The 24,690-nt window shown below is 43.7% G+C and overlaps 2 protein-coding genes across 2 annotated transcripts in view; one reads left to right on the forward strand and one right to left on the reverse strand.

Moving 5' to 3' along the window:
• The window catches only part of SACM1L (SAC1 like phosphatidylinositide phosphatase), a 54,323-nt gene extending 45,843 nt beyond the window's left edge, over positions 1–8,480 (forward strand). Inside the window, exons 14-20 of the mRNA XM_049777353.1 lie at positions 283–421; positions 1,940–2,009; positions 2,546–2,618; positions 3,743–3,836; positions 3,978–4,070; positions 4,614–4,671; positions 6,659–8,480. Coding sequence (XP_049633310.1) covers positions 283–421; positions 1,940–2,009; positions 2,546–2,618; positions 3,743–3,836; positions 3,978–4,070; positions 4,614–4,671; positions 6,659–6,795 — 664 coding nt within the window. The 3' untranslated portion in view covers positions 6,796–8,480. The remainder of the gene's footprint in view (positions 1–282; positions 422–1,939; positions 2,010–2,545; positions 2,619–3,742; positions 3,837–3,977; positions 4,071–4,613; positions 4,672–6,658) is intronic.
• Positions 8,481–14,276: 5,796 nt separating this feature from the next.
• Positions 14,277–24,690, reverse strand: part of SLC6A20 (solute carrier family 6 member 20) — a 34,448-nt gene continuing 24,034 nt past the window's right edge. Inside the window, exons 8-11 of the mRNA XM_049777351.1 lie at positions 19,604–19,808; positions 18,828–18,987; positions 15,342–15,507; positions 14,277–14,777 (exon numbers count right to left, since the gene is read on the reverse strand). Of these exons, the coding sequence (XP_049633308.1) occupies positions 14,628–14,777; positions 15,342–15,507; positions 18,828–18,987; positions 19,604–19,808 (681 nt within the window). The 3' untranslated portion in view covers positions 14,277–14,627. The remainder of the gene's footprint in view (positions 14,778–15,341; positions 15,508–18,827; positions 18,988–19,603; positions 19,809–24,690) is intronic.

The raw sequence follows: 24,690 nt of genomic DNA on the forward strand, positions 1-24,690 counted from the left end.
CCATCTATTTCTTTATTTTTGTACTTTTGTTTTTGTGCCATACCTAGCTCAGAACTTACTCCTGGCTCTGCATCCAGGGATCACTCCTGGTGGGGCTCGGGGGAATATACGAGTCCCGAGTCTTACCTGCAGTACTGTCACTCCTGCCCACCACCCCACTTTTTAATTGACTGTTTAATTTAATAATGCCATTGATGTAAGACTTCTGTAATCAGATGTATATATGTCTTTCGTGAATTTGTCTGACTTTGGTATGAGAGTGCTTATACAAATATGCTTTAGTTATTTTCTAGTGGACGCTGCTGGCAAGGTGGAGACCAACCAGGAAGGCGTGTTCCGCAGCAACTGTATGGACTGTCTGGACAGGACCAATGTGATCCAGAGTATGTTAGCTCACCGTTCACTTCAGGCCCAGCTGCAGGTGCAAGTTGTTTATTTATTCCCTTGGTTAAATAAACAGTGTAGCAAAGATATTAAAGAAATTTTGTTTAGAGAAAATAATGATAGGAGCCTGAGAGATAGCACAGCAGTAGGGCATTTGCCTTGCACGTGGCCAACCAGGGACAGACCTGGGTTCTATTCCTGCCATTCCATATGATCCCCAGTGCCTGCCAGGAGTGATTTCTGAGCACAAAGCCAAGAGTAACCCCTGAGCTCCACTGGGTGTGGCCCAAAAACCAAAAAAATAAGAAGGAAGGAAGGAGGGAGGGAGGGAGGAAGGAAAGAAGGAAGGAAGGAAGGAAGGAAGGAAGGAAGGAAGGAAGGAAGGAAGGAAGGAAGGAAGGGAGGGAGGGAGGGAGGGAGGGAGGGAGGGAGGGAGGGAGGGAGGAAAGAAGGAAGGAAGGAAGGGAGGGAGGAAGGAAGGAAGGAAGGAAGGAAGGAAGGAAGGAAGGAAGGAAGGAAGGAAGGAAGGAAGGAAGGAAGGAAGGAAGGAAGGAAGGAAAGAAGGAAGGAGAAGAGGGAGGAAGGAGGAAGGAAGGAAGGAAGGGAAAGAGGGAGGGAGGGAGGAAGGAGAAAGAAGGAAGGAAGGAAGGAAGGAAGGAAGGAAGGAAGGAAGGAAGGAAGGAAGGAAGGAAGGAAAAGAGGGAGGGAGGAGGAAAGAAGAAAGGGAAAGAGGGAGGGAGGGAGGAAGAAAGGAAGGGGAAAGGGAAGAAAAGAAGGAAGGAGGGAAGGAAGGAAAGGAAATAGTGATAAAAAGCATTCACATTTCTCCCACTCTAACCCAGCTTTTTTCACATTTGTGACCTGCCATTCATAGGTATACCACTTTTCTAAAACCATGCAGTTTTACATTTTGCCATTTTCTTCTAGTGTTGAATGCAACATAGCTTTTAAGAATTTCGGGTGGGGGGAAGAATTTCAGGGGCTGGAGAGATAGCATGGAGGTAGAGCGTTTGCCTTGCATGCAGAAGGTTGGTGGTTCGAACCCCAGCATCCCATATACCCCAAGCCTGCCAGGAGTGATTTCTGAGCATAGAGCCAAGAGGAACTCCTGAACACTGCTGGGTGTGACCCAAAAACAAACAAACAAAAATAAAAGAATTTCAAACTGGGGCCCGGAGGGATAGCATGCAAAAGGACGGTGGTTCTGATGCTGGCGTCCCATATGGTCTCCCAAGCCTGCCAGGAGCAATATCTGAGCGTAGAGCCAGGAGGAACCCCTGAGCACTACCGGGTGACCCAAAAACCAAAATAAAATAAAATAAAACAAGAATTTCAGACTATAATTTACTCAATAATGAGGTGCTTTATATTTCTGGTTTATAAATAACACTATAGAGAACCCATTTATATATTTGTAAATGTTTTGGTTTCCAAGCAGGCACATACAAGGGTTGAATCCCCTATCTGCAGTCAATTGTCAGGATTACGCAGTTGGGTCTGGGGACTGTCTGCTTATGTATTTTGCACATAAACATGAGTGTGGTTCTTATTCCAGAGACTAGGAGTTTTGCATGTCGGACAAAAGCTTGAAGAACAAAGTGAATTTGAGAAGATTTACAAAAATGGTAAGCATTTGCTTTAATAGAGATGTTACTCTTAACTTTGAAGTAAGTTATTATTTTAGTTTGAGAACTGTAGTGCTGGATTGGGACTGTGGTTTAAATGTTGGAATTTTACATTTGCTGAATGTGCAAGGCCCTGGCTTGGTCCCTGCCATTTGGTCTTCCATTTCCCAGTACACTGGATATATTTTTGCCCTGGTGGACCCTAAGCACCATAAGTGGCCTAAAAACCTCAGGACTGCTGGGTCTTTTTACTACTGGGACCCTCACCCCCAAAGGAGAAAACACCTAGAACTATTTATTTGTTTTTTTGGTCACACCAGCAGTGCTTAGGGGTTACTCCCGGCTCTGCACTTAGGGATTATTCCTGACAGTTCGGGGGGGGGGGGGGCGGGAGGTGCTATATGGAACACCAGGGATTAAACTTGGATCCACCATGTGCAAGGCAAACACCCTACCTGCTATGCTATTGCTCGGGCCCCATAACTCTTACATATTCTGATTTTAAGTATCAGCTGATTTTTCACTTTTCCCCACAGCCTGGGCTGACAATGCAAATGCTTGTGCCAAACAGTATGCAGGAACTGGTGCCTTGAAGACAGACTTTACCAGGTAAGCCATTATTTAAACTAGCATTTCACATCAGTGCTTCCCAGTGCCTGGTGCATAGTAGCATCACTTGCTCACCTTATTGACAGTACTGGCCGTAGCCAAATGCCAAGCTTGGGTCTCCATTCAAAATCATGATTTCCCAGAGATTAGATCCAGGCACATGTAAATTCTTAGCTGTCTGGGTGACTCTGATGCCCACTGCAAATGGAGGTTTTTTTTAAGATCTTTTCAAGCCTTACATGCACCTGAAACATGCCAGCTTGAGGGAGGGCCAAAGATTCTGTACCTCTGAGACACACCCCAGTGATAGAGGTTATTCTCAAGGGGCCATGTTGCATAGAAAGAGGTTAGAAAAATGTCAGCTTGCTACAGCAAGTTGTGTCTTTTCTGCTCTGGATTTTTGTTTTGTTTTGGGCCACACCTGTTGATGTTCAGGGGTTACTCCTGGCTATGCACTCAAAAATAGCTTCTGGCTTGGGGGACTATATAGGATGCCAGGGAATCGAACCACAGTCCGTCCTAGGCTAGCGCTTGCAAGGCAGATGCCTTACCTCTAGTGTCACTGCTCCAGCCCCTCTGCTCTGGATTTTAAGAAAGCAAAACAGGGGCCCGGAGAGATAGCACAGCGGCGTTTGCCTTGCAAGCAGCCGATCCAGGACCAAAGGTGGTTGGTTCGAATCCCGGTGTCCCATATGGTCCCCCGTGCCTGCCAGGAGCTATTTCTGAGCAGACAACCAGGAGTAATCCCTGAGCATCGCCAGGTGTGACCCAAAAAAAAAAAAAAAAAAAAAACAAAGAAAAAGAAAGCAAAACAATATTCCTAATTTCTCATTTTGTGCCAGTTAGCCTGGGCTCTAAATTTCTTATGTATAGATTTTTGCTGCTAGAACTGTTTTTCCTCTTTCTGCTTATTTAGGTATTATTTTAGAAAGAGAATACATATTTCTTGGACCTACTAGTGGTTTCGTTTATGAAGTGTCCTCCTTTTTCATTTTTAGGGATGCTTTTTAAATCTCTATAATGCAGTTACCTTCAAGCCAGGTACCTGTTACCTATAAAAAAGTGTTTGAACGTAGTATGTCCATCTGTAACCTCACATTTTTATTTTATTTTATTTCAATCAGAACTGGAAAGAGAACTCAGTTGGGACTGATAATGGATGGCCTAAACTCACTTATCCGGTATTACAAGAATAACTTTTCTGATGGATTTAGACAAGTAAGTTTGGTTTTGATGCTACTTACTGGCCTTTATTGCACTGTTTATTTTTTAGTTGCACTGATTTTTTAAAAAAAATTTATTTTAAAAAAATAATGTAATCTAATTTTGGCTATTACTAACTTCCTCTTTCTGTTCTAGGATTCCATAGATTTATTTCTTGGAAACTATTCAGTGGATGAATTAGAATTTCATAGTCCTTTAAGTGTACCAAGAGATTGGAAATTTCTTGCTGTAAGAAATCTTTATTTTTTTTTTCAAGTGATTAAAAGCAGTGTGTCTAAAAGTGTAGGTAATGCAGCTCCCCTGGATTTCCAACAGTGCTGTTCTAAATAGAACATAGATATTTATGTTTTCATAAAGATCAAGGAAAGGAGTAAATGAACTTTATTTTCTTTCATAATTCATGGTTTCTCACATCATTTTTATGTGAGATCAGATAAGCAAAAGGAAGTTTCTTAGTTGTCATTTTCAACTCATTAGTAGTGTGCAAAGGTGGGCAGGGGAAGCTAGTGAATTGTCATCTTGGGGACTCCTTCCACTAAGCACTCTTTGCTTTAGGTCAGAGACATAATTTAGACCTTAGGACTTAAACGTTTCTGAAGGGTTGGGAAGATGTCATTTGAGTCCCTAAATGATCTTTGTTGAAAAAAGTTGTGTCCTAGATGAATTTTATTCTTTACTGAAGCATGCCCAACTGAGTTTGCAACCATTGATTATGACTTTGTTCTTGTTGTCATTTCTAAAATGATGATTTCTTTCCATATTCTTTTCTAGTTGCCTATTATCATGGTTGTTGCCTTTTCAATGTGCATTATCTGTTTACTGATGGCTGGTAAGTCTGCTGTTACATATGCTTCCTGGAATGTTAAACTTTTTTGGTTTTGCCATACCTAGAGACGCTCAGGGCTTATTCCTACCTCTGTGCTCTGGGTATCTCAGGACTATATGGAATGCTGAGAATTGAACTCACGTTGGCCCCTTGCAGGGAACACACCCTACCTGCTGTACCATCTCTCCAGTCTCATAAACGTTATTATGTTGAACATCTTATGAGCTTTGCAGTCTACACTTAGTGTTTCTATGATAAATTTTTTTTCTTTTTTTTTTTTTTTTTTTTTTTTTGGTTTTTGGGCCACACCCGGCGGTGCTCAGGGGTTACTCCTGGCTGTCTGCTCAGAAATAGCTCCTGGCTGGCACGGGGGACCATATGGGACACCGGGATTCGAACCAACCACCTTTGGTCCTGGATCGGCTGCTTGCAAGGCAAAAGCCGCTGTGCTATCTCTCCGGGCCCCGATAAATTTTTTTTCTATGATAAATTTAATGATTAGAGCTAAGATATGGGATTAATCCATAGATGTGACAAGAGAAAAATATGCAATAGCTTGATAAATGGCTTTTGTTGTTGTTGTTGTTGTTGTTGTTGTTGTTGTTATTCTTTGGATCACACCTGGCAGCGCTCAGGGGTTCCTCCTGGATCTATGCTCAGAAATTGCTCAGACAGGCTCGGGGGACCATATGGGATGCTGGGATTCGAACCACCATCTTTCTGCATGCAACGCAAACGCTCTACCTTTATTCTGTCTCTCTGGCCTCGATAAATGGCTTTGTTACTTAAAGAACCCAAATACAATTTTTTTTTGTTTGTTTTTGGGCCATATCTGGTGATGCTCAGGGGTTACTCCTACTCCTGGCTATGCATTCAGAAATAACTCCTTGCTTGGGGGACCATATGGGACACCAGGGATCGAACCCAGGTCATTTCTGGGTCATGCCTTGCATGCAAGGCAAACACCCTACTGTTGTGCTATCACTCTGGCCCCTAAATACAGTTTTTAACACTACTATATAATATTCTTAGGCAAAATTAAGAGGAAAATAATTTTTATTATCCTGACTTTCAAATATAAGCTTTTCCTAAGAAGCAACTCCTAATATTTTGATGTTCTAGTCTTTTTAAAATGTGAAATATTATACATATTTTAGTCTTCTTATCACTGAGCAATATAAACATTTCCCCCATGCTCATTATTTTTATTTACTTATTTTGGGGGGTCATACCCAGCAATGCCCAGACCCTACTCCTGGCTCTGCATTCAGGAATTACTCCTAGCACAGTAGCCATAATCCAATACCTGGGGTCAGATCTGGTTCAGCTACATTCAAGGCAAGTGCTTTACCCACTCTGCTATTTCTCTGGTCCCTGCCAAGCATAAATTCTAATTTGATGTAGTCCTAGTTATTTACTTTTATTTTTGTTTTCTTTGCCTGTATTATTGTGTCATGGAAAAACCCCTTTGAGGTTCAAACCTTGGAGTGCTCTGACAATGTTTTTCTCATGTACTTTAGTGTTATGGGTTCTGATCTGATCTGATCTTCAGTGTCTTTGGTCTATTTTTAATTGACTTTGGTTTACAGTATGAAATTCAGATCCAGCTTTATTTTTTTTTACATATAGCTATCTAGTTTTCTAACCACTGTAACACTTTCTTATGATTCTGACCTATAAAAATCTAAAAGAACTTGTGATATAATATAAAATAGTTTAGTTGAGTGGTTCTCAGAATTCAGCAGTTGGACCAGCAGCATCAGGGAACTTGAAAGAAATGCAAGTTTGCATGTCCAAACCAATGCTTTAAGTCTGAAGAGAATGTTGACACTAGTCAGCATTTGAGAACTGCTTCTTTGTGCTTTCATTAAGAAGTTGTACTTTTCCAATAGAAATGTTGGTATACTTTAACATTACCAAGATGCACTAGAATTGCATCTGCTATCAAGAAAAGGAGTTTAACCTGTCAACTTTTTCTTTATATCCACAGGCGATACTTGGACAGAAACACTGGCCTACGTGCTCTTCTGGGGAGTTGCAAGCATTGGAACATTCTTAATTATTATTTACAACGGCAAAGATTTCGTTGATGCTCCCAGATTGGTTCAGAAGGAAAAGATAGACTGAATTTGTGTCTGTGGAAAGCGGCTTGGCCTCGAAGAGTCCATTGTGCAGAACTGGAATCTTTACTGACCTGCTTTCCACATTAGCCTGGGCTCTTTTTGAAAGCCTTTGTCCCAAAGCACCTCTGTGCTCTGTGTTGGGGTGATGATTTCGATTGATCTAATGTTACTGTCTTGATGATCTCTTTACTGTTGGAATATACACATACACAATGTTCAGTAATTAAAATGCAGTTTGAATTCATCTCACAGAATGGAAGGGATCTGTTCACTGACTTTAATCAACTGTTGCAGAGTAAGTAATATATTTAAAAATCTTGCTTCTTTCATTATTTAAAATAGGACAATTATTTTTTTAGCTCGGTTCCATTGTTGTTGTTGTAGACGCAGTTGCTGTTAGCAGGCACTTTTTCACATATCTTTGGACTTTTCTGAATACATGTAAAATAAGCTAATTTCACTCTGTTTATAAAATGTGAGTCTTTTACACACACATGAAGTCATTGGATGAGGAAGAGAGGGAAGAGGAGGCTTGGTGTCCTTTGAGATTTCTTTTGGGTATGGCCTTAAGCGTTCAGACAGCTGAGCTGCTGCTCTTGGATCAGCAGTTGAAGTGTGGTAGAAATAATTCAGATAGTCTTCCTCTTTTTTCAGGTCTACAGTGAAAATAAAGAATGTAAAGTTTTTGTCTTTTTTTGCTAGAGGTCCAAAGCCTCCTCTGTTTCAAGGCTTGCCCCAGTGTGGAAAAATACTCTTGGCTAGTCAGCTTCTTCCTCCTGGACATTTTCGTTTCTTTCGGGGTCATGCGTTGAGACCTGCAGGCCTATGAGAGGATCTAGTACTCGAGTTGATATGTGCTTGGGGATAGCAACAGCATTCCACGCACGGATGATGCTTTCGCTCTGCAAAGGTTTTGCTATCTTCAAGAATGTCTCTAAAACTTAGTGCTTCTGGGTAGTTAGAGTTGTACAAATCAAGGACCAACTCAATCTTTAATTTATCTGCCAAGACAAACCTGAAAAATACTCTCTAGGAGCTGTGCATAGTTCTAATTATAAGTCGGGCTGTATATTCAAATTGTAATGACAAGGTTTAAATATTAGAAAAGTATGTATGGTAGTAAAATTACCACTGCTTTAAAATAATTCAATTAAAACACTGCTACAATATTTGTATTATGCTTGAAACTATTTATAGTGCTTTTCTGATAGCAATGTTTTTTTTTTGTTATTCTTAAAAGGCCCTTTGTTTCAGCAATTATCTTTTATTTAACATTATCTTTGATAAACATCATTAAGAGTTGTTGCTTTTAGGAACTCTAAAGGAACTAATAGCTGGAAAACCCTCTATACCTTAAAATCACTGATTGAAACTCACAATAGTGTAATTAGAGCTACCTATTAATATGTAAATAAACACAATTTGTTCCAAAGATGATATATTGAAATTTAGTTTATGCCTACTGCAATATATTACTATTACACAGTGCTACTGGCCATTTCTAAAGAAGTTAATCTCAACAACTACAATGAAGACCAAATTTCAACCATTAATATGGCTGTTTTGCAATGAATGAATTACTGTTGGTGTGTTAGAGCTTAAAGTATCAATATTTCAGAACCCCACAATAATTTTATTTCTAAATTCATGTACAATACATCTATAAGTAAAAATAAAATATCATATTCTTTTCTAATTACTGGTGGTATTTTATTTTTTTGGAGGGTGGGGTTGGGCCACACCTCGTGTGCTGGGCTTACTCCTGACTGTACCCAGAAATTACTCCTGGTGGACTCTGGGTACCATTTAGGATGCTGGGGATCAAACCTTCGTCAGCTGTTCTACCAGCCCCTGTCTTGAAAGGAATAGTTTTTTAATTATATATCATTATAGAAAAATTAAACAATAGAAGCAAGAAGATTCAAAGCGGGCCTGGAGAGATAGCACAGCGGAGTTTGCCTTGCAATCAGCCAATCCAGGACCAAAGGTGGTTGGTTCGAATCCTGGTGTCCCAAATGGTCCCCGTGCCTGCCAGGAGCTATTTCTGAGCAGATAGCCAGGAGTAACCCCTGAGCAATGCCGGGTGTGGCCCAAAACCCCCCCCCCCAAAAAAAAAGAAGATTCAAAGCTTCTAAATCCTGCTTTTCCATTATGACCATGTAAAAAGTTATATTTGGGGAGCAGAGGGATAATATAGTGGTTAGGATACTTGTCATACATAGCCAACCAGGGTTTGAACCCCAGCGCACCTCATAGTACTGGCAGGACTGATCTATGAGCACAGAGCAAGAAGTTAGCCCAAAATACCACTGAGTATGGGTCCCCTCACTACCCCCAGAAAAGTTTTTTTCCTTATAATTAATTACCGTTTTTAGTTCTAGATAAACTAGGGAAATATTTACTCAAATATCATGTCCATAAAAAGAGACCTTCAAATTATAATTTGATAGAGGCCTTAACTGAGAAATGGGAAGATGGTTATTTGGATAGTTCTCTCAGACTCAGAGATACTGGCACAAACATGGACATGTTTTCAGTCCAAAGTTATTTGGTCTTGTAATTTCTGGTTCACCCAGGAAGAGAGAGGTTATACCTTACAAAATGTTTGTTTATTTTGGTTTGTTTTGGTGGTGGTGGTTTGGTTTTGGTGCAACACAGTGGTACTTTAGGTTTACTTCTGACTCTGCTCAGGGATCATTCCTAGGGCTGCCAGGGACCATAGATGATGATACTGGGGATCTAACCTGGGTTGGCTGCATGCTTTAAGTTAGCATCCTACACACTACTATCGCTCTGACCCCATGTTTATTTTTCTAAAGATTGGGGAACTGGAAACTTGCATGAACTAGAAGATGTATGTGAGCAGTTAACTTAAAATTTAAACGAATGTCAGGAGAAATTATTTTCCTGACACAGGTAATTATAATAAACTTTTAAAATGTAAAATATCCTTGATTCCTTTTCCAGTTTTAAGTAAAAACATTTTCAGCAAATTGTGAGGAATCTGCTGCAGGAGTGGTGTCCCACTGGGAACATCAGGGGTGTGAGCAGAAGTTGTTCTTGCTTGAGAGACTGCATTGGTTCGTCACTGCTGTGAACAGATCATACAGATGCCTTTAAACTGTTTAATACCTCATAGTTACTGCCTGGAGCTAATATCTTCTGAAAGGCCTCAGTCCAGTATCCCCTTTCAAGTACGCTTACCCAGTAGCCATAAACATCTCCTTTCCTCCTCCTCCTCCTCCCCCCCTATATTCCAGCCATATATCCAACCAGTCAGTAACAGTATTACTCCTGCCAGGTCCTCTTCCAAAGTGAACTTGCATTCCCTGATTTCTTCATCACACTCATTTTCAAGTCCATGCCGTAATCTTTTCTCCTGTACTGTTTTAACTCCAGTGTGTTTTTCTAGTTCCCCCTCTCCAACCCATTCTCACAGCAACCAGCGATTTTTCCAGTGTAGATCCAATCATGAAAAGGGCACGCTTAAGCCCCCTTTTGGAGTTCTATTTCTCCCTCTTGAAAAAAAAAAAGATCCAAGACCAAGATCCTTGCTAAGTCCTGATCCTTGTCTTTTCCTCTGAGATTGCTTCCCATTACCCACTCTTGATCCCAACCATAAACCTCCTTTCTGGTTTTTCTCACCTCTGGGTCTGTACTTGGCTTTCTCATCTGAATGAACTTCAGTGGCCATTCCAGCAATTAGCCTCATTCTTCAAAATTCACACCAAAAGCTCCTCCAGCTATGACAGTAATAACTATCTCTTGAACACTGTCATATTGGCCTATTGGTTTCCTTCTTAGAAATGGCATATCTGGGGTTGGAGAGATAGCACAGCCTTAGTTTGCCTTGCATGCAGAAAGACAGAGGTTCGAATCCTGGCATCCCATATGGTCCCCTGAGCCTGCGGGGGGTGAGTTCTGAGCGTAGAACCAGGAGTAGCCCCTGAGCGCTGCCGGGTGTGACTCAAAAACCAAAAAAAAAAAAAAAAAGAAATGGCATATCTTCTGAACTTTCATTTGTTACATATTATTTTCCCTCTTCCTTCCACAGTACAGGTGACATGAATGCCAGTTCCATGTCAGCATGCCCACCCAGGGATTGGTTTATAATTTATTAGGCTCTGTGTGATCTCAAAAAAGATGCTAAGTAGAAAAGTAATTGCATGTAAGAAACTAGCCCAAACATTCTTGTAAAAATTAAATGTATTTGTGGATATACTTATCTTACAAAGGAATGTTTACTATTTTAATTCCACCCCCACTGATAAAGAGTAAAAAATGATAGTTAAATCTGTATCTTAGTTTGTCTATAAAGTGGAATGTTTATTTTTGTATGTAAAACAACTTAAAAACTGGTTGTATACATTATTCTCTGTTTTCCAGTCAAACCCAGATCTGTTATGGTTATTCAGCTTAAGAGAGATCTGGGAATGGTCTGAGGAGAACTCAGGAATTCTCAAGAGAGTTGGAAGTTTTCTGCAAATAATCACAAGAGCCTTGTGCTGATTTAGAATTGGAAAATTCCAATTCTTTCTTAATTTTTCTTATGGAGCCTAAACCTTTTTTTTTTTTTTTTATTGTGGCAGTCTTGTTAGTGCACCAGTATAGTTTCACTGGTTACCTAAAGTGGTAGACACACAAGAGATAATAAAGACTGGCCTAATTTTTTCTTTACTTTCCAGTTTTTCAAAATTAGCTCACGTGTTTTTTTTAATCAGGGAGAAGAGGTCTTCTATTTAAAAGAGAGGCTCTTAAAACTGCAACCAGCTAATGATAAAAAGCTATAGAGGTCTATTGGTTTTATTTATGTATTTATTTAAGGTTTTATTTATGATGACAGTTGCTGAAAGACCAAACAGTCCCTTACCTGATTTCTTAGAGCTAAGTCAGGGGGTTATTATGTCTCCATTATAAAAAGAGAACTTTTTGGAATTTGTGATCTGGCCACAATGTCATGGTTACTGTTAAGTATGTAGGAATGGAATGTTCCTTTGGAGAGGAAGGGCAAATAAATCAAGGTGGCCACGTTTGTGCAGTACCTAGAAAATAGTCAATATGGAATTTTTTTTACTGACTCAAGAGCTATTGAGAAGTGTCCTGCTCTTTGTGAAGGACACAGAAACCAGAGTAAAACAACTAAAGCTCGAGACTGTTTCACACTATCCTATAAGAATGGAACCTTCAGAGAGGTAGTACAGTGGGTAAGGCTCTTGTCTTACACACAGCCGACACAGGTTCAATCCCTGGTACCCTAATTGGTCTCCCAAGCCCTGTCGGAATGATCCCTGATCCCAGAGTCTAAACATCAAAGGGTATATCCCAAACACCCCCTCCAAAAAAGTGGAACTTTGAGACTCATGAGCAAGTGACTTTCCCATATGATTACACATATTTAGACTTCAAAAATAGCTTCACTTTTGACGTAACTTTTTGAATGTACAATGGTCCCTTTCCTTCTTTCTCAGTGGAGCTGTTTGTAGATTAGCTGATGTCAGGGTATGGCCTAGAGCTCAGGACTTCAAAATACACTCAGGTGGTTCAGCCCAGCACTGAGGGCAGTTGTGAATAAAGGAATAATCCAAACCAATATTCACCCCTTTGCTCCTGAGTATACCTATCATTTAGGACTGAGATAGCCAGTGACATCTAGCACTGGAGGAACAGATCCTGGGATTAGAATCTGATTACCAGTGGGGTCCATTTCACCAGGGTTCAGGATCTGCCATGGATTTGCTAGTGTATCCTCTTTTCAAATCTTGATAAGTTTTAATTTTAAACATTAAAGGACCCTTGCCGAAGATGGTATGTCTCTTAGTGGTAAAGCATACTCCGTGGATGTGTGAGACCCTGGTATCCTACCTAGTTAATAATAACATAATAATAATACCACCATCACTATCCTCTGGAAAAACAACAGTATTTGTGGTAAATAAACACTGATTCAAGCCTTGGAAAGACAAGTCATCTTTTTTATAACTATCAAGTGCAGTGGGAAATACTCTTTGTTTTGTTTTGGGGCCACACCCAGTGGTGCTCAGGGCTTACCCCAGGCTCTGCACCCAGAGATTATTTCGGGTAATTTGGGGAACCAAGTGGACTGCTGGGAATCAAACCTAGGTTGGCCCCATGCAAGGCAAATGCTTTACCTGCTGTACATTGTTAGCAGTTCTGTATATTGACAGTTCGGGACCACAAAAGACCTCAAATGCTATTGAGAAGATAATGAAAACATTTAAAAAATATATTACCTGGGGCCTGGAGCCAGAGTGATAGCACAGTGGGCAGGGCATTTGCCTTGAATGTAGCCAACATTTGCAAGCAGTTCGATTCCCGGCATCCCCTATGTCTATCTCACTCCAACCCCCTGAATCGGCCAAGAGTAATTTCTCAGCGCAGAGCCAGGAATAACTCCTGGGCCACCAGATGTGGCCCCACCCCACCCCCAAATTGTGCCCCAAGAGTCTTCAAATATGTCCATAGAAATCTACCCTAGGGCTGAAGAGTTGGCACAAATCTAGTTGACCTAGATTTGAATTACTTCCTCATATAGACAGACCCTTTAAGCCCAAACACAGAGCCAGGTATAGCTCCTGAACATTGCCAGATATGTTAAAGGAAATTCTTCAAATTTCATGAGCTCAAGGAAAAGTAGGAAGGGTCCCTTGCACTTCTAGGGATAATTTTACCCTACTTACTGCAGTTAAGAAAAAAGCCAGGGACCGGTGAGGTGGTGCTAGAGGTAAGGCATCTGCCTTGCAAGCGCTAGCCTAGGAAGGACCACGGTTCGATCCCCAGGCGTCCCATATGGTCCCCCCAAGCCAGGGGCAATTTCTGAGCGCTTAGCCAGGAGTAACCCCTGAGCATCAAATGGGTGTGACTCCCCCCAAAAAAAAACAGATAAAAAGAAAAAAGCCAGACAAGACACATACATGGTGGACTAATGCTATATTATAAATATGATGTGACTCTAGTTAAACAATATTCTGTTTGAATTATGTACATTTTAGAAAACGTATGTACAGATAAATAATTTAAAATTGATTTAAGTGGTGTTTGTCAGACTTTCCTGTAGAAAGCTGGTCACCCTGTCCAAATATGGCATGGGGCCTGTGGGTCAGATATCTGTCTCCATCTTCACAATGGCTTCTGGCACCTTTTCCAGTGCACCTGGACATGACAGTTGACATAACCGCTCGAAAGGCACTTCGGGTTTGCAATCTGTAATTGGGCCTTTTTTTTGTAGAGAGGGTTGGTCCTGGGTGAGAGTGCCTCGTTGGAGAAAGTGACCTCCTTTGGGGTCCCCACAGAGGCTGCCTTGCTTGAAAGGCAACAGCAATATCACAGTGATGCTAACTTAAGAATACGGAGACATAATTTTACACCAGTGGTGTTCAAATATGTCCTCTCAGGCACTTAAACTCCTTTCAGACTGGTCTAAAATAATGGCCTTCTAGGATTTGGGGGTTGGCGAAAGGTGGGATTGTTTCCATTTTTATCCATTAAAAATTGTAGTTAAACTTGAGGTGGCCTTCTGGAGTTTGTGTAGAATCCGGAGAGCAAGTCTGTTCATGACCAGCCTCAAGAAACTTGCCTACTCCTGACAAGAGGCTGCCCCTGCGACCGTAGAGGTGGGCAGTCATGCGGGGTCCTGGTCTCTCCCCATGGGAGTCTCCTTCTTTCACACCATCTCGATTCTTCTTGACAGACTCAGGAAGATAACAGGCTGAGCACTGCTGGATAATATATTTTTTAAAGCATCCAGGAGTTTTCCACCTGTGCACAATGGCTGTGAAACCGTAAGTGGCTGACTGCTGGCTCTGAGCAGCCCAGTCCTCAAGCCACTGGAGTTGTGTCTCCCTTTTTGAGGCGGCGCATGACAAAAGTTCCCAGGGCCACGAGGGGAATGCACATGGTAGAGGAGGCCACCAGTAGGCCAATGACAGCCAGTGCATATGGCGGGTAATCCTTGGTCACGAGCTGGCCCTGAAAGGAGAAGCTAAGTGTCAGCAGAATCTCCTCAGCATAACCACCTTCTAATACATGGCACCCTGCCCTCCTGGTCCCCCGCAGCCAGGTCTTGCACCCTTCGGCTGAACACAAGGCCATGTAGGGTGGGAAGAGAGCAGATGAAACCTGGCATCCTTCCACAAGTCCTAGCTTTGCTGTTTCCCAGTAACTATGCTGGACAGTGTGTGTGTGTGTGTGTGTGTGTGTGTGTGTGTGTGTGTGTGTGTGTGTGTGTGTGTGTGTGTGTGTGTGTGTATGTGTGTGTGTGTGTGTGTGTGTGACTCTTGGCAGTGCTCATGGGACTGATTATATGAGATGCTGGGGATTGTGTGTGTGTGTGTGTGTGTGTGTGTGACTTTTGGCAGTGCTCATGGGACTGACTCTATGAGATGCCAGGGATTGAATCCAGATTGGTCACATGCAAAGCAACTACGCCAGCTATTGTACTATCATGCCAACCCCTTAATATTTTTAAGTGTAGGGTGATGTTTCCCTAATGGTGACAGATCACTGACCCCTATCATCAAATGTTAGAGCTACCTGGGAGGCATCCCATGCCTGGTACTGCAGGGTCCCTGTCATGATGTAGTCACTCAGGTAGAAGATGAAGAGGCTGATGATGAGAAGGGGGCTCACACCAGCCCACATGATCTTCCAGTACCAGTTGAGCGTGCGGCCTGTCATGGATTTTAGGTCACTGTCAAATCTGTTGGGACAGAAGGCAGAACGGGCTGGGTCACCTACTGGCTGGGGCCAGTAGGCCAGCTCACAAACCCCTGTCTGTCAGAAGAAAGCCCGGTCCCCACTGGGGGCTGAGCTCTGGTGCTCTCTGTGAAGGAGAAGCTGCCATTTGCAGCTGGTCTTCAGAGGGGACAGCTCATTGCATGGCACAAACAGAGCATGTGAGGGGGCAGGGATTCAGTCTTGTATGTCCTCAGCATCAGTGTGGGACTGAAACCATTTGGGTGAGGGCTGCCAGCACTGGTCTGGACAGAAGGTGGAGTGGTGCTCCTCCATGGTGACCCCCAGTCCACCATGATTTAGATGCTGTCATGGCCCTTTTTTTCCTTTCAGTGGACTCAGATCTAAATTTAGCAATAGCACGAAAAGCTTTCTTTTTTACCTTAGATTTCACAGGCAAATCAAGTGTTCCTGGAAAACACATGCCTAAACATGAAAAGGAATTTCACTGTTTGGGAGAAGGTGGCTCTGTCATCTATGTCCCTATGAGGACACTTATGAGGGACACTTCTCTAAGGACAACCAGACATGGCTAATTAAGACAAAGGCCCAAGTCCAGATCCCTGTGGATCTCATGGGCAGGGTCTATATTAACTGTTTCCTAGGGCAGAAGGGACAACTTTGGAGGATGGGTAGGGTAAGACTGTCCCCAGAGGCAGCCATAGCCACCTCTGCCCTGGACCTAGGGAATTCCCCAAGTCCCCGTAGGTGACTAAGCAGACTCTGGAGCTGAGGCCACAAAGTCTCATATGCTTACTCTATACACCTGGTAGTTTCAAAACCATGCAAGGCAGAGTGCAAGGCTTCTTGTGTCCTTTTCCATTGTCCAGCACTGCGTGGGCACTAGCACCAGGTCTGCACTAGGTGGCGCTCCCACCCGCATCATGCCCTGAAACATTTTGGGCCTCAGGCTGCTCCTTCACTGCCTCCAATGCCAGCCTCCTTAGAGCCTGTAGAGGACCCCAAATTCTGTTCCTTTCTCCCAACTTTCTTTTCCCTGAAATGTACTCGTCCTTGGAGATCTCTGGACTGTCATTTTTTTTCCTCCCCAGTAATTTACCTGTCTTTGGCTGCTTTCATTATTTTTTTTTGGGGGGGTGGTCACACCCAGCCGCGCTCAGGGGTTACTCCTGAGCTCAGAAATCGCTCCTACAGGCTTGGGGGGACCATATGGGGTGCCGGAATTAGAACCACCGTCATTCTGCATGCAAGACAAACACCCTACCTCCATGCTATTTTTCTGGCCCCTCACTATTTTATTTTTATCCAGATACATACACTGCTAGAATCAAAGCAAAACTATTCCTGGGCAGATACTCCAGAACTAAAGTTAAATAGAAGAACAACAGCTCAAGGCCAAAATATAAGATTTTTAGGGTAACACCTGTTGAAAAGGGAAAAGGAATTAAAATTTCCAGAGGTATTTATAATGAGACTTTTTCTGGATTAACCTGGGTCTTCTCTTTCATCAGCCCGGAAGTCCTCAACCTCCCATGCAAGCCCTTCACCCTGGAGAAAAGGCCCAAATTTTTCCTTTGGCATATATGAGATGGGGAAAAAGAAAGAATTCCTTTTGCCAGAATTTAAAAAAATGTCTTTTAGCAAATGCTGCCAATTCTCATCACCCTCTAAATCTTAGTCACCTACAGGGACTTGGGGCATTCCCTAGGTCCAGGGCAGAGGTGGCTACGGCTGCCTCTGGGGACAGTCTTACCCTGCCTGGCCCTACCCACCCTCCAAAATTGTCCCTTCTGCCCTAGGAAACAGTTAATATAGACCCTGCCCATGAGATCCACAGGGATCTGGAAACTCACAATGATCTAGAAGAGCTTTGAGAATTCCTACAGCAAAGCAATGCTAAAGGAAGTGTAGAATTGCTCTAGTTCTACATGTATCTGATCATGGAAACCTTCCACATACATGTGGTCATGTGCATCCAGGCACAGGGAATGGGGACGCCAGTCAAAGGGTGTGATTTCGGTGTGTCACTGGGGAGTCCTATAGCACAATCCTGTGTGGTTCACTGCTGAACTAAACTTCCCAGGGAAAGATGCCCTGCGACCCCCACATTATAATCCAGGACATGGTGCTGGAGAGACAGAGGTCATGGGATATGCAAGTCTTGCATGCAAAAAGCCCAGGTTTGATCCGCAACACTGTAAGTTTTCTTTAGGAGGAGTGACCCCAAACAGAGCCAGGAGAAGCACCCCCATACAGGCACTGATACAGTGCCTCTTTTATTTTTTTCCCTCCTTTTTTTTTTTCTTTTGCCACACCCAATGATGCTCAGGCTTGATTCCAGGCTCTGCACTCAGGGAGTACTCCTGCAAGCTTGGGGGACCATATGGGATGCCAGAGATCAGACCCGGCTAAACTGCATGCAAGGCTGGTACTATCATGCCAACCCCTAAATCTTACATTTCTCACCAGCTCCTCATGGTGACTGCTGCAGTCTCCCTGGAGTCACATTTGAGGTCTCAAAGCCCTTCAGTCCAGTGGTTCTCAAATCTCACTGGAAACTTGTAATGGTGTGAAATTTTAGGACCTCCTAAAACTGCTTCATGACAAGCCCTGAGAAAGGCATTGGGTGAATATGTATATAGGGACCCTTCCCTGTTTTGTTGTCCCCCACCCCCCAGGGAATGTATCTTGGACCTGGAATTCTTGGCTTTCTGACAGCATCACTGTCAGAGTAAACCCTGCAGCACTGTATGGACACCATGACCTGGAGCCTGGACCCCAACTAGACACATCATCAGGGTTCACGTAAGCTTCCACTAGACTTTGGTCAGCAGGCCTGAAAAATACTGATGCTGGCAGCTGGCCAGTGAGCAAAAGGCTAGTGCCCTGCCCCTAGGAAGCTGTTGGGGCCCAGCCGGGTCAACTGGTGAACAGCCTGTGATAAATACTGATAATACAGAAAATAGAGCAGAGAGGCTGGAAGCAAGAAATGAAAGCTGGAGGGCCCAAGAGTTAGTTCAGGGGCCTAGGAAATTGCTTGCAGGTGGCCTAGCCCGCTAGGACTGATCTCTGACTTCAGAACCAGATATAAATGTCCTGAGCACCATCAGGTATGGATCCACCCATCCCCCAAAAGTTAAGAAGGTGAAAGTAAGACAAGGAGTTAGCTGGGATCTTGGGCCATGGCAGTAGTGGAGGAATCCTGGGAGAATAACCTCAAGCAGGAAGAACACTGCAGTGCACACAGAAAGAGGGGTGTGACTGTGAGGAGTGTCCTCTCATGGGCCACCCCCATGTGCCCAATCAGTGGTGGCAGCACCTCACCTCCTCAGTCCGTACACGTAGCACACAGCAATCGTCTCCACCAGCACAATGAGCAGCAGGGACAGCGTGGCTGCATAGTCGTTGAATATGTCAAACCAGTAGTTGCCAGCGTCCATGGTGAAGATCAGGCCAACGACACAGTTAATGAGGCACACCAGACCTGTAGTCAGAGAACCAGCTGCTCACTTGCTGAGACCCTGTCACCCTCACCAGCTGTCTGTGGGGCCAGCAGGGGTGCTCTAGAGACTGGTTGGCACATAGGGATTGAGAATGTCTTGGGTTGGCCTCTGCAGGTGGATGAGTTTTAGGTTTGCATGCAAGTGTGTATGCCTCTGTGTTTATGCATGCCTGTGTTGCACGTCTAAGTCTGTGTCTGTTTGCCCATGTGTGTGCCTTGCGTGTGTGTCTCTGTGTGTTCATGCCCTCTATGATTGTGTGCATGCATTGTGTATGTGTGTAAGTGTCCTGCTTGTGCTTGCATGCCTGTTTGCTTGAGTTGGGTATGGGGACAAAGCTGTTGTCAGGAGTGACAGCACAGGTCATGAACATCTCAAAGCAGCCATGCTGGGGCATTGGGAAAATGGCGGCGGTGTGCGTGGCTGCCTGGGGTTGACATGCAGAGTCATGTGATTCACTCTAGGGGAATCATATCGACAAGGAAAAGGCTGTGTGGTGGGAACTGGCCTCCAGCACCCTACAGCCACCCCAAGGAGCACCCTGAGACTCACCCACCCTTCCTCCATCCCTCCCACCTCATCACCTCTCCCATTGCCCACCTGAGATGACTTCCTTGGGAAGGTAGCTGGTGATGAGTTTGCTGTCGGTGAGGGGAGTGAGGATGGCAGCCGTGTTGCCCAGCATGCTCCCCATGCCCAACATCAGCAGCATAAAGAAGTATAGTACAGACCAAAGCTGTGATACCTCCATGTTTTTAATGGCTTCAGTGTAGACGATGAAAGCCAGGCCAGTGCCTTGGACAGCCTGCGTAGGGGACAAGACAATGTTACCATGCCCAGGACCTCGCCAGTCCTCCTGCATCCCTTTCTGAGCAGTGGGGACCTTGGCCTGTGCTGAATAACCTGTCGGCACTCCTGCCCCTATCCTTGACAAGTGTGGGGTCGTCTGCAGGTATGCAGGGACATTTCATTCAAGGGGAACAGGGACTTCCATCCCCTGCCTCAACCCACAGACATCTGGGATAAAGCAGAATAAAAGTGTGTTTAAATCTTTCATTGCGTATCAGGAAAAAAGGGTGTCCTGAGACCTCAGTGGAGGAAATTAAAGTGGTGTAAGGAAAGGACAGAGGAAGACAGAATGGTGGGCAGCTGCTTTGATGGGCAGGTAGGGGAGGGAAGGGAGAATAGATCTCTGGGGAGAGTATCCTGGGTTGAGTTATCACTATGGAAACCGAGGCAGAATCCAGACAAATCTCTGGGGTTGGACAGATAGCACAGTGGTAAGCCACTTGCCTTGCACACAGCTGATTCCATTCCCATACCTAGTACCCTATATAGTCCCTTCCAGAAGAGATCCCTGAGCACAGAGCCAGGAGTAAGCTCTGAGCACTATGGGATGTGCTTCTTAAAAAAATAAAACCCCGGGGCCGGAGAGATAGCATGGAGGTAAGGCGTTTGCCTTTCATGCAGAAGGTCATCGGTTCGAATCCCGGCGTCTCATATGGTCCCCCGTGCCTGCCAGGAGCAATTTCTGAGCATAAAGCCAGGAGTAACCCCTGAGCACTGCCGGGTGTGACCCAAAAACCACAAAAAATAAATAAATAAATAAAAATAAATAAATAAAACCCCGGGCCAGAGAGATAGCATGGAGGCAAGCCATTTGCCTTGCATGCAGAAGGATGTTGGCTTGAACCCCGGCATCCCATATGGTCCCCCAAGCCTGCCAGGAGCAATTTCTGAGCATAGTGTCAGGAGTAACCCCTGAGCGCTGCCAGGTGTGACCCAAAAACCAAAAATAAATAAGTAAAATAAAATCCCCCAGAAGGTTGAAGGTGAATGTGGGGTGTGAGTGCCTTTGGGACCCAGCAATAAAAGCAAACCCTCTCTGGAAGAGGGGAGGTCATCCAATTCACACCTACAACAATTTATAACCACATTAGCAGTGAGCTTGCAAACAGAGATTGTTGTAAACCCCCAGAAAGATAAGCCTGTTAGCAGGAGCAAACCAGAAGGAGATATAGAATAGATATTTCTGATGCAGAATAAAGGTCAGCTCAATGGGTCTGTGGGCTCTGGCAGCCCCAAGGCAGAGACAATAATGAGGGGTGATCGCTTGTGTACAAAACAAAAAAGAAAACAAAAAACAAAACCAACCCTGTTGGGGCTACAGCGATAGTACAGCAGAAAGGGTGCTTGCACAAGGCTGATCAGAATTTGATACCTGGAACCACCAAGAGTAATTCAAGAGCTGGAGCATTGTTGGCTGTGGCCCTGAAGTAAAAAGGTCAAAACCAGCCCTGCTAATGCTGACAGGCTTCACGAGTACAGTGTCTGAAAGAAAACTCCTCCTACTGCCCTGCCTCCCCAGAAGAGCTCCAGGGGCAGATTAAATAAAGCAGCATGAGTCAATAGTGAGACAATATTTCTAAGACATAAGTACATAAGAATTTAGTACAATAAAAAGCTTTAGTTTAAAAGTGTGTCTAGGGCCAGAACGAAAGCTCAGAGGCAGGGCTTTTGCCTTGCATGCGGCCAACCCAGGATGGATGGTGGTTTGATTCCTGATTCCAGTATCCCATATGGTCTCCCAAGTCTGCCAGGAATGATTTCTGAGTGCAGAGCCAGGAATATCCCCTGAGTGCCATTTGTTGTGCCCCCTCCAAAAAAGTAAAAAGTGAGACCGGAGAGATAGCATGGAGGTAAGGCGTTTGCCTTGCATGCAGAAGGACAGTGGTTCTAATTCTGGCATCCCATATGGTCCCCTGAGCCTGTCAGGAGCGATGTCTGAGCATAGAGCCAAGAGTAACTCCTGAGCACTGCCAGGTGTGACCCCCCCCCCAAAAAAAAAAAGTAAAAAGTGTGTCTAAAACTTTATTGAATTAAAAGCACATGGTGGTGCAGAGAGAATTAGTGAACTGGAGATCAATTCAAGAAGCAAAAGTTTTGAGACTTAATTTGGCCTAAAGTACCCTTTGTAGAAAATAAAAATTGTTCAGTGTCCCCAAGGACATTGACCTTCTTTAAACAAGCAACTATCAACTCCCATAACGCCTGAAGTTACTATGGCCCTGTGGCTGGGTCCATTGTCCCCTAAGGTGTGGGGATGGTTATAGCCCAATATAGGAAACACTGCCAGGACTGAATCCACAAGGAAACAACGAGGAGGAGCAAGTAAGGGGGTTACTAACAGACATGTAGGATGTTAGTGAGGAGACTGACATGGAGGGTGTTAATGAGGAGACTAAGGGAGGAGGTAAAGACAAGTCTTAGGGCTGGAGGTAGGCATATGGCAGGGAGGGTGTTTGCCTTCCACGCAGCTGACTTAGGTTCAATCCTTGTCACCATATTTGATGCCCTAAGCACTTCCAGGAGTGATTCTTGAGCATAAAGCCTGGGGTAAGCCTAAGCATTGCAAGTTGTGACCCAAGTAAAAAACAAAATAAATCTCCCCCCCACCCCCCAAAAAAAAGCAGGTTTCAGTGAAATCTGAAAAGAGAACATAGAGAGGAAAGACAATGATTAAACAATAACAGGTAGTAATTTACCAAAACAGCAAGATAAGAATCCTGGATCCAGAGATACAGGAAGGCCAGCGATAGGCAAAGCTAAGACTGGATAAATAAAAAACTCATTTAGCCTTAGATAGGGAAGGCCCAAAACAAAAGGAAAATCAGGAGAGACATCAAAGACAAGGAGCTTTGCTTTGCAAAAACCCAAAGGACATTTCTGTAACAAAAACAGAAGCCAAAATCATAAGGACATTTTCTTCGAAGTGTTTAAAGAAAATAACTGTTGACCTGGGATTTTCTACTAGGCGAAACTAAAAAAAAATATAGGAACCTAAAATAGACATTTACACTTAAGCAAAACATTAACAAATTATTATCTATATATATATGGTTATATGATATATTAAGGAATATATATTATTATTTATATAATAAATGTATTATTTATTAATTGTTGTTGAGGAATTCTTTTGGGAATGGGGAGAGGAGTCCAGACAACTGGAATGTGTGAATGAATGATATGAATGAAGAATAAGTAAAAACTTCTAGCAGGGGCTGAAGTGCTAGTACAGCAGGTGGAGCTCTTGCCTTGCATGTGGCTGACTCAGGCTTGAGCCCCAGAACCCCACATGGTCCCTTGTGCCCACCAAGAGTGATCCCTGAGCATAGAGTCAGGAATAATCCCTGAGCACTTATTGTTGTGATTCTCTTCCCTGCTACCCTTACCAAAAACAACAACAACAACAACAACAACAACACACACACACACACACACACACACACACACACACACACACACACACTAAAACTTCTAGCAGGATCAGGGAACTATGTGATGCCAAGGACTGAACTAAGGTGAGCCTTGTTTAACTAGATCAGTTAAGACAAGGATTTAACCACTGTCCTATGTCTCTGGTCTGTTTCTGTTCTTAGAAAAGCAACTCGGGGTCAGCATGAGGCCATTTGTTCTAGGCCTGGCACCATTAGGGGGCACTGAGGCCATCCTGGCAGTCCACTGCCTATAGATCCCAGTAAGGAGGCAAAAGAAAATTAAAATGGCAAATGTGGATACATATAAATACTATTTGTATAAGCTACTACTTTCATACAATACTACTTGTGTAAAATTTGTATATAATTGTGTGGGTTTAAAAATAAAGTACAGATGGGGCCGGAGAGATAGCATGGAGGTAAGGCGTTTGCCTTTCATGCAGGAGGTCATCGGTTCGAATCCCGGCGTCCCATATGGTCCCCCGTGCCTGCCAGGAGCAATTTCTGAGCCTGGAGCCAGGAATAACCCCTGAGCACTGCCGGGTGTGACCAAATAAATAAATAAATAAATAAATAAATAAAGTACAGAGCTTGAGTGAGTGGGAAACTGGGAACAATGGTGGAGGAAAAAGTCACACTGGAATTGTGTCGAGTGGGATTGGCATTGGAACACTGAATGCCTGAAAGGACTGTGTTATGAATAGTCTCAGAAAGCACAGTGTTAAATACATATTTAAAAAGTTAAAAAGGGGGCTGGAGTGATAGCACAATGGTAAGGCATTTGCCTTGCATGTGGCTGAGCCGGGACAGACCCAGTTTGATCCCTGGCATCCCATATGATCCCCCAAGCCTGCCAGGAGTGATTTCTGAGTGCAGAGCCAGGAGCAACCCCTGAGCACCACTAAGTGTGGCCCCAAAACCTCAAATAAATAAACAAATAAATAAATTTATAAAAAAAATATGGAGGGGGGGCCGGAGAGATAGCATGGAGGTAAGGCATTTGCCTTGCATGTAGAAGGACGGTGGTTCAAATCCCGGCATCCATATGGTCCCCTGAGCCTGCCAGGAGTGATTTCTGAGTGTAGAGCCAGGAGTAATTCCTGAGTGCTGCCAGGTGAGACCCAAAAACAACAACAACAAAAAAATGGGGCTAGAGAGATAGCACAGCAGTAGGGCATTTGCCTTGCATGTAGCCGATCCAGAATGGACAGTGGTTCAAATCTGGGCATCCCATTTGTCCCTCCCCCCCCCCCAATGCCTGCCAGGAGAGATTTCTGAGCACAGAGCCAGAAGTAACCCTTGAGTGCCACCGGGTGTGACCCCAAAATCAAAATAAATAAATAAATAAATAAGTAAAAAGTTAAAAAAAAAAAAAGGTGGGCTGGAGAGATAGCACAGCGGTGTTTG

Source organism: Suncus etruscus, chromosome 7 (genome assembly GCF_024139225.1).
Source record: "Suncus etruscus isolate mSunEtr1 chromosome 7, mSunEtr1.pri.cur, whole genome shotgun sequence".
Taxonomy (NCBI): Eukaryota; Metazoa; Chordata; class Mammalia; order Eulipotyphla; family Soricidae; genus Suncus; species Suncus etruscus.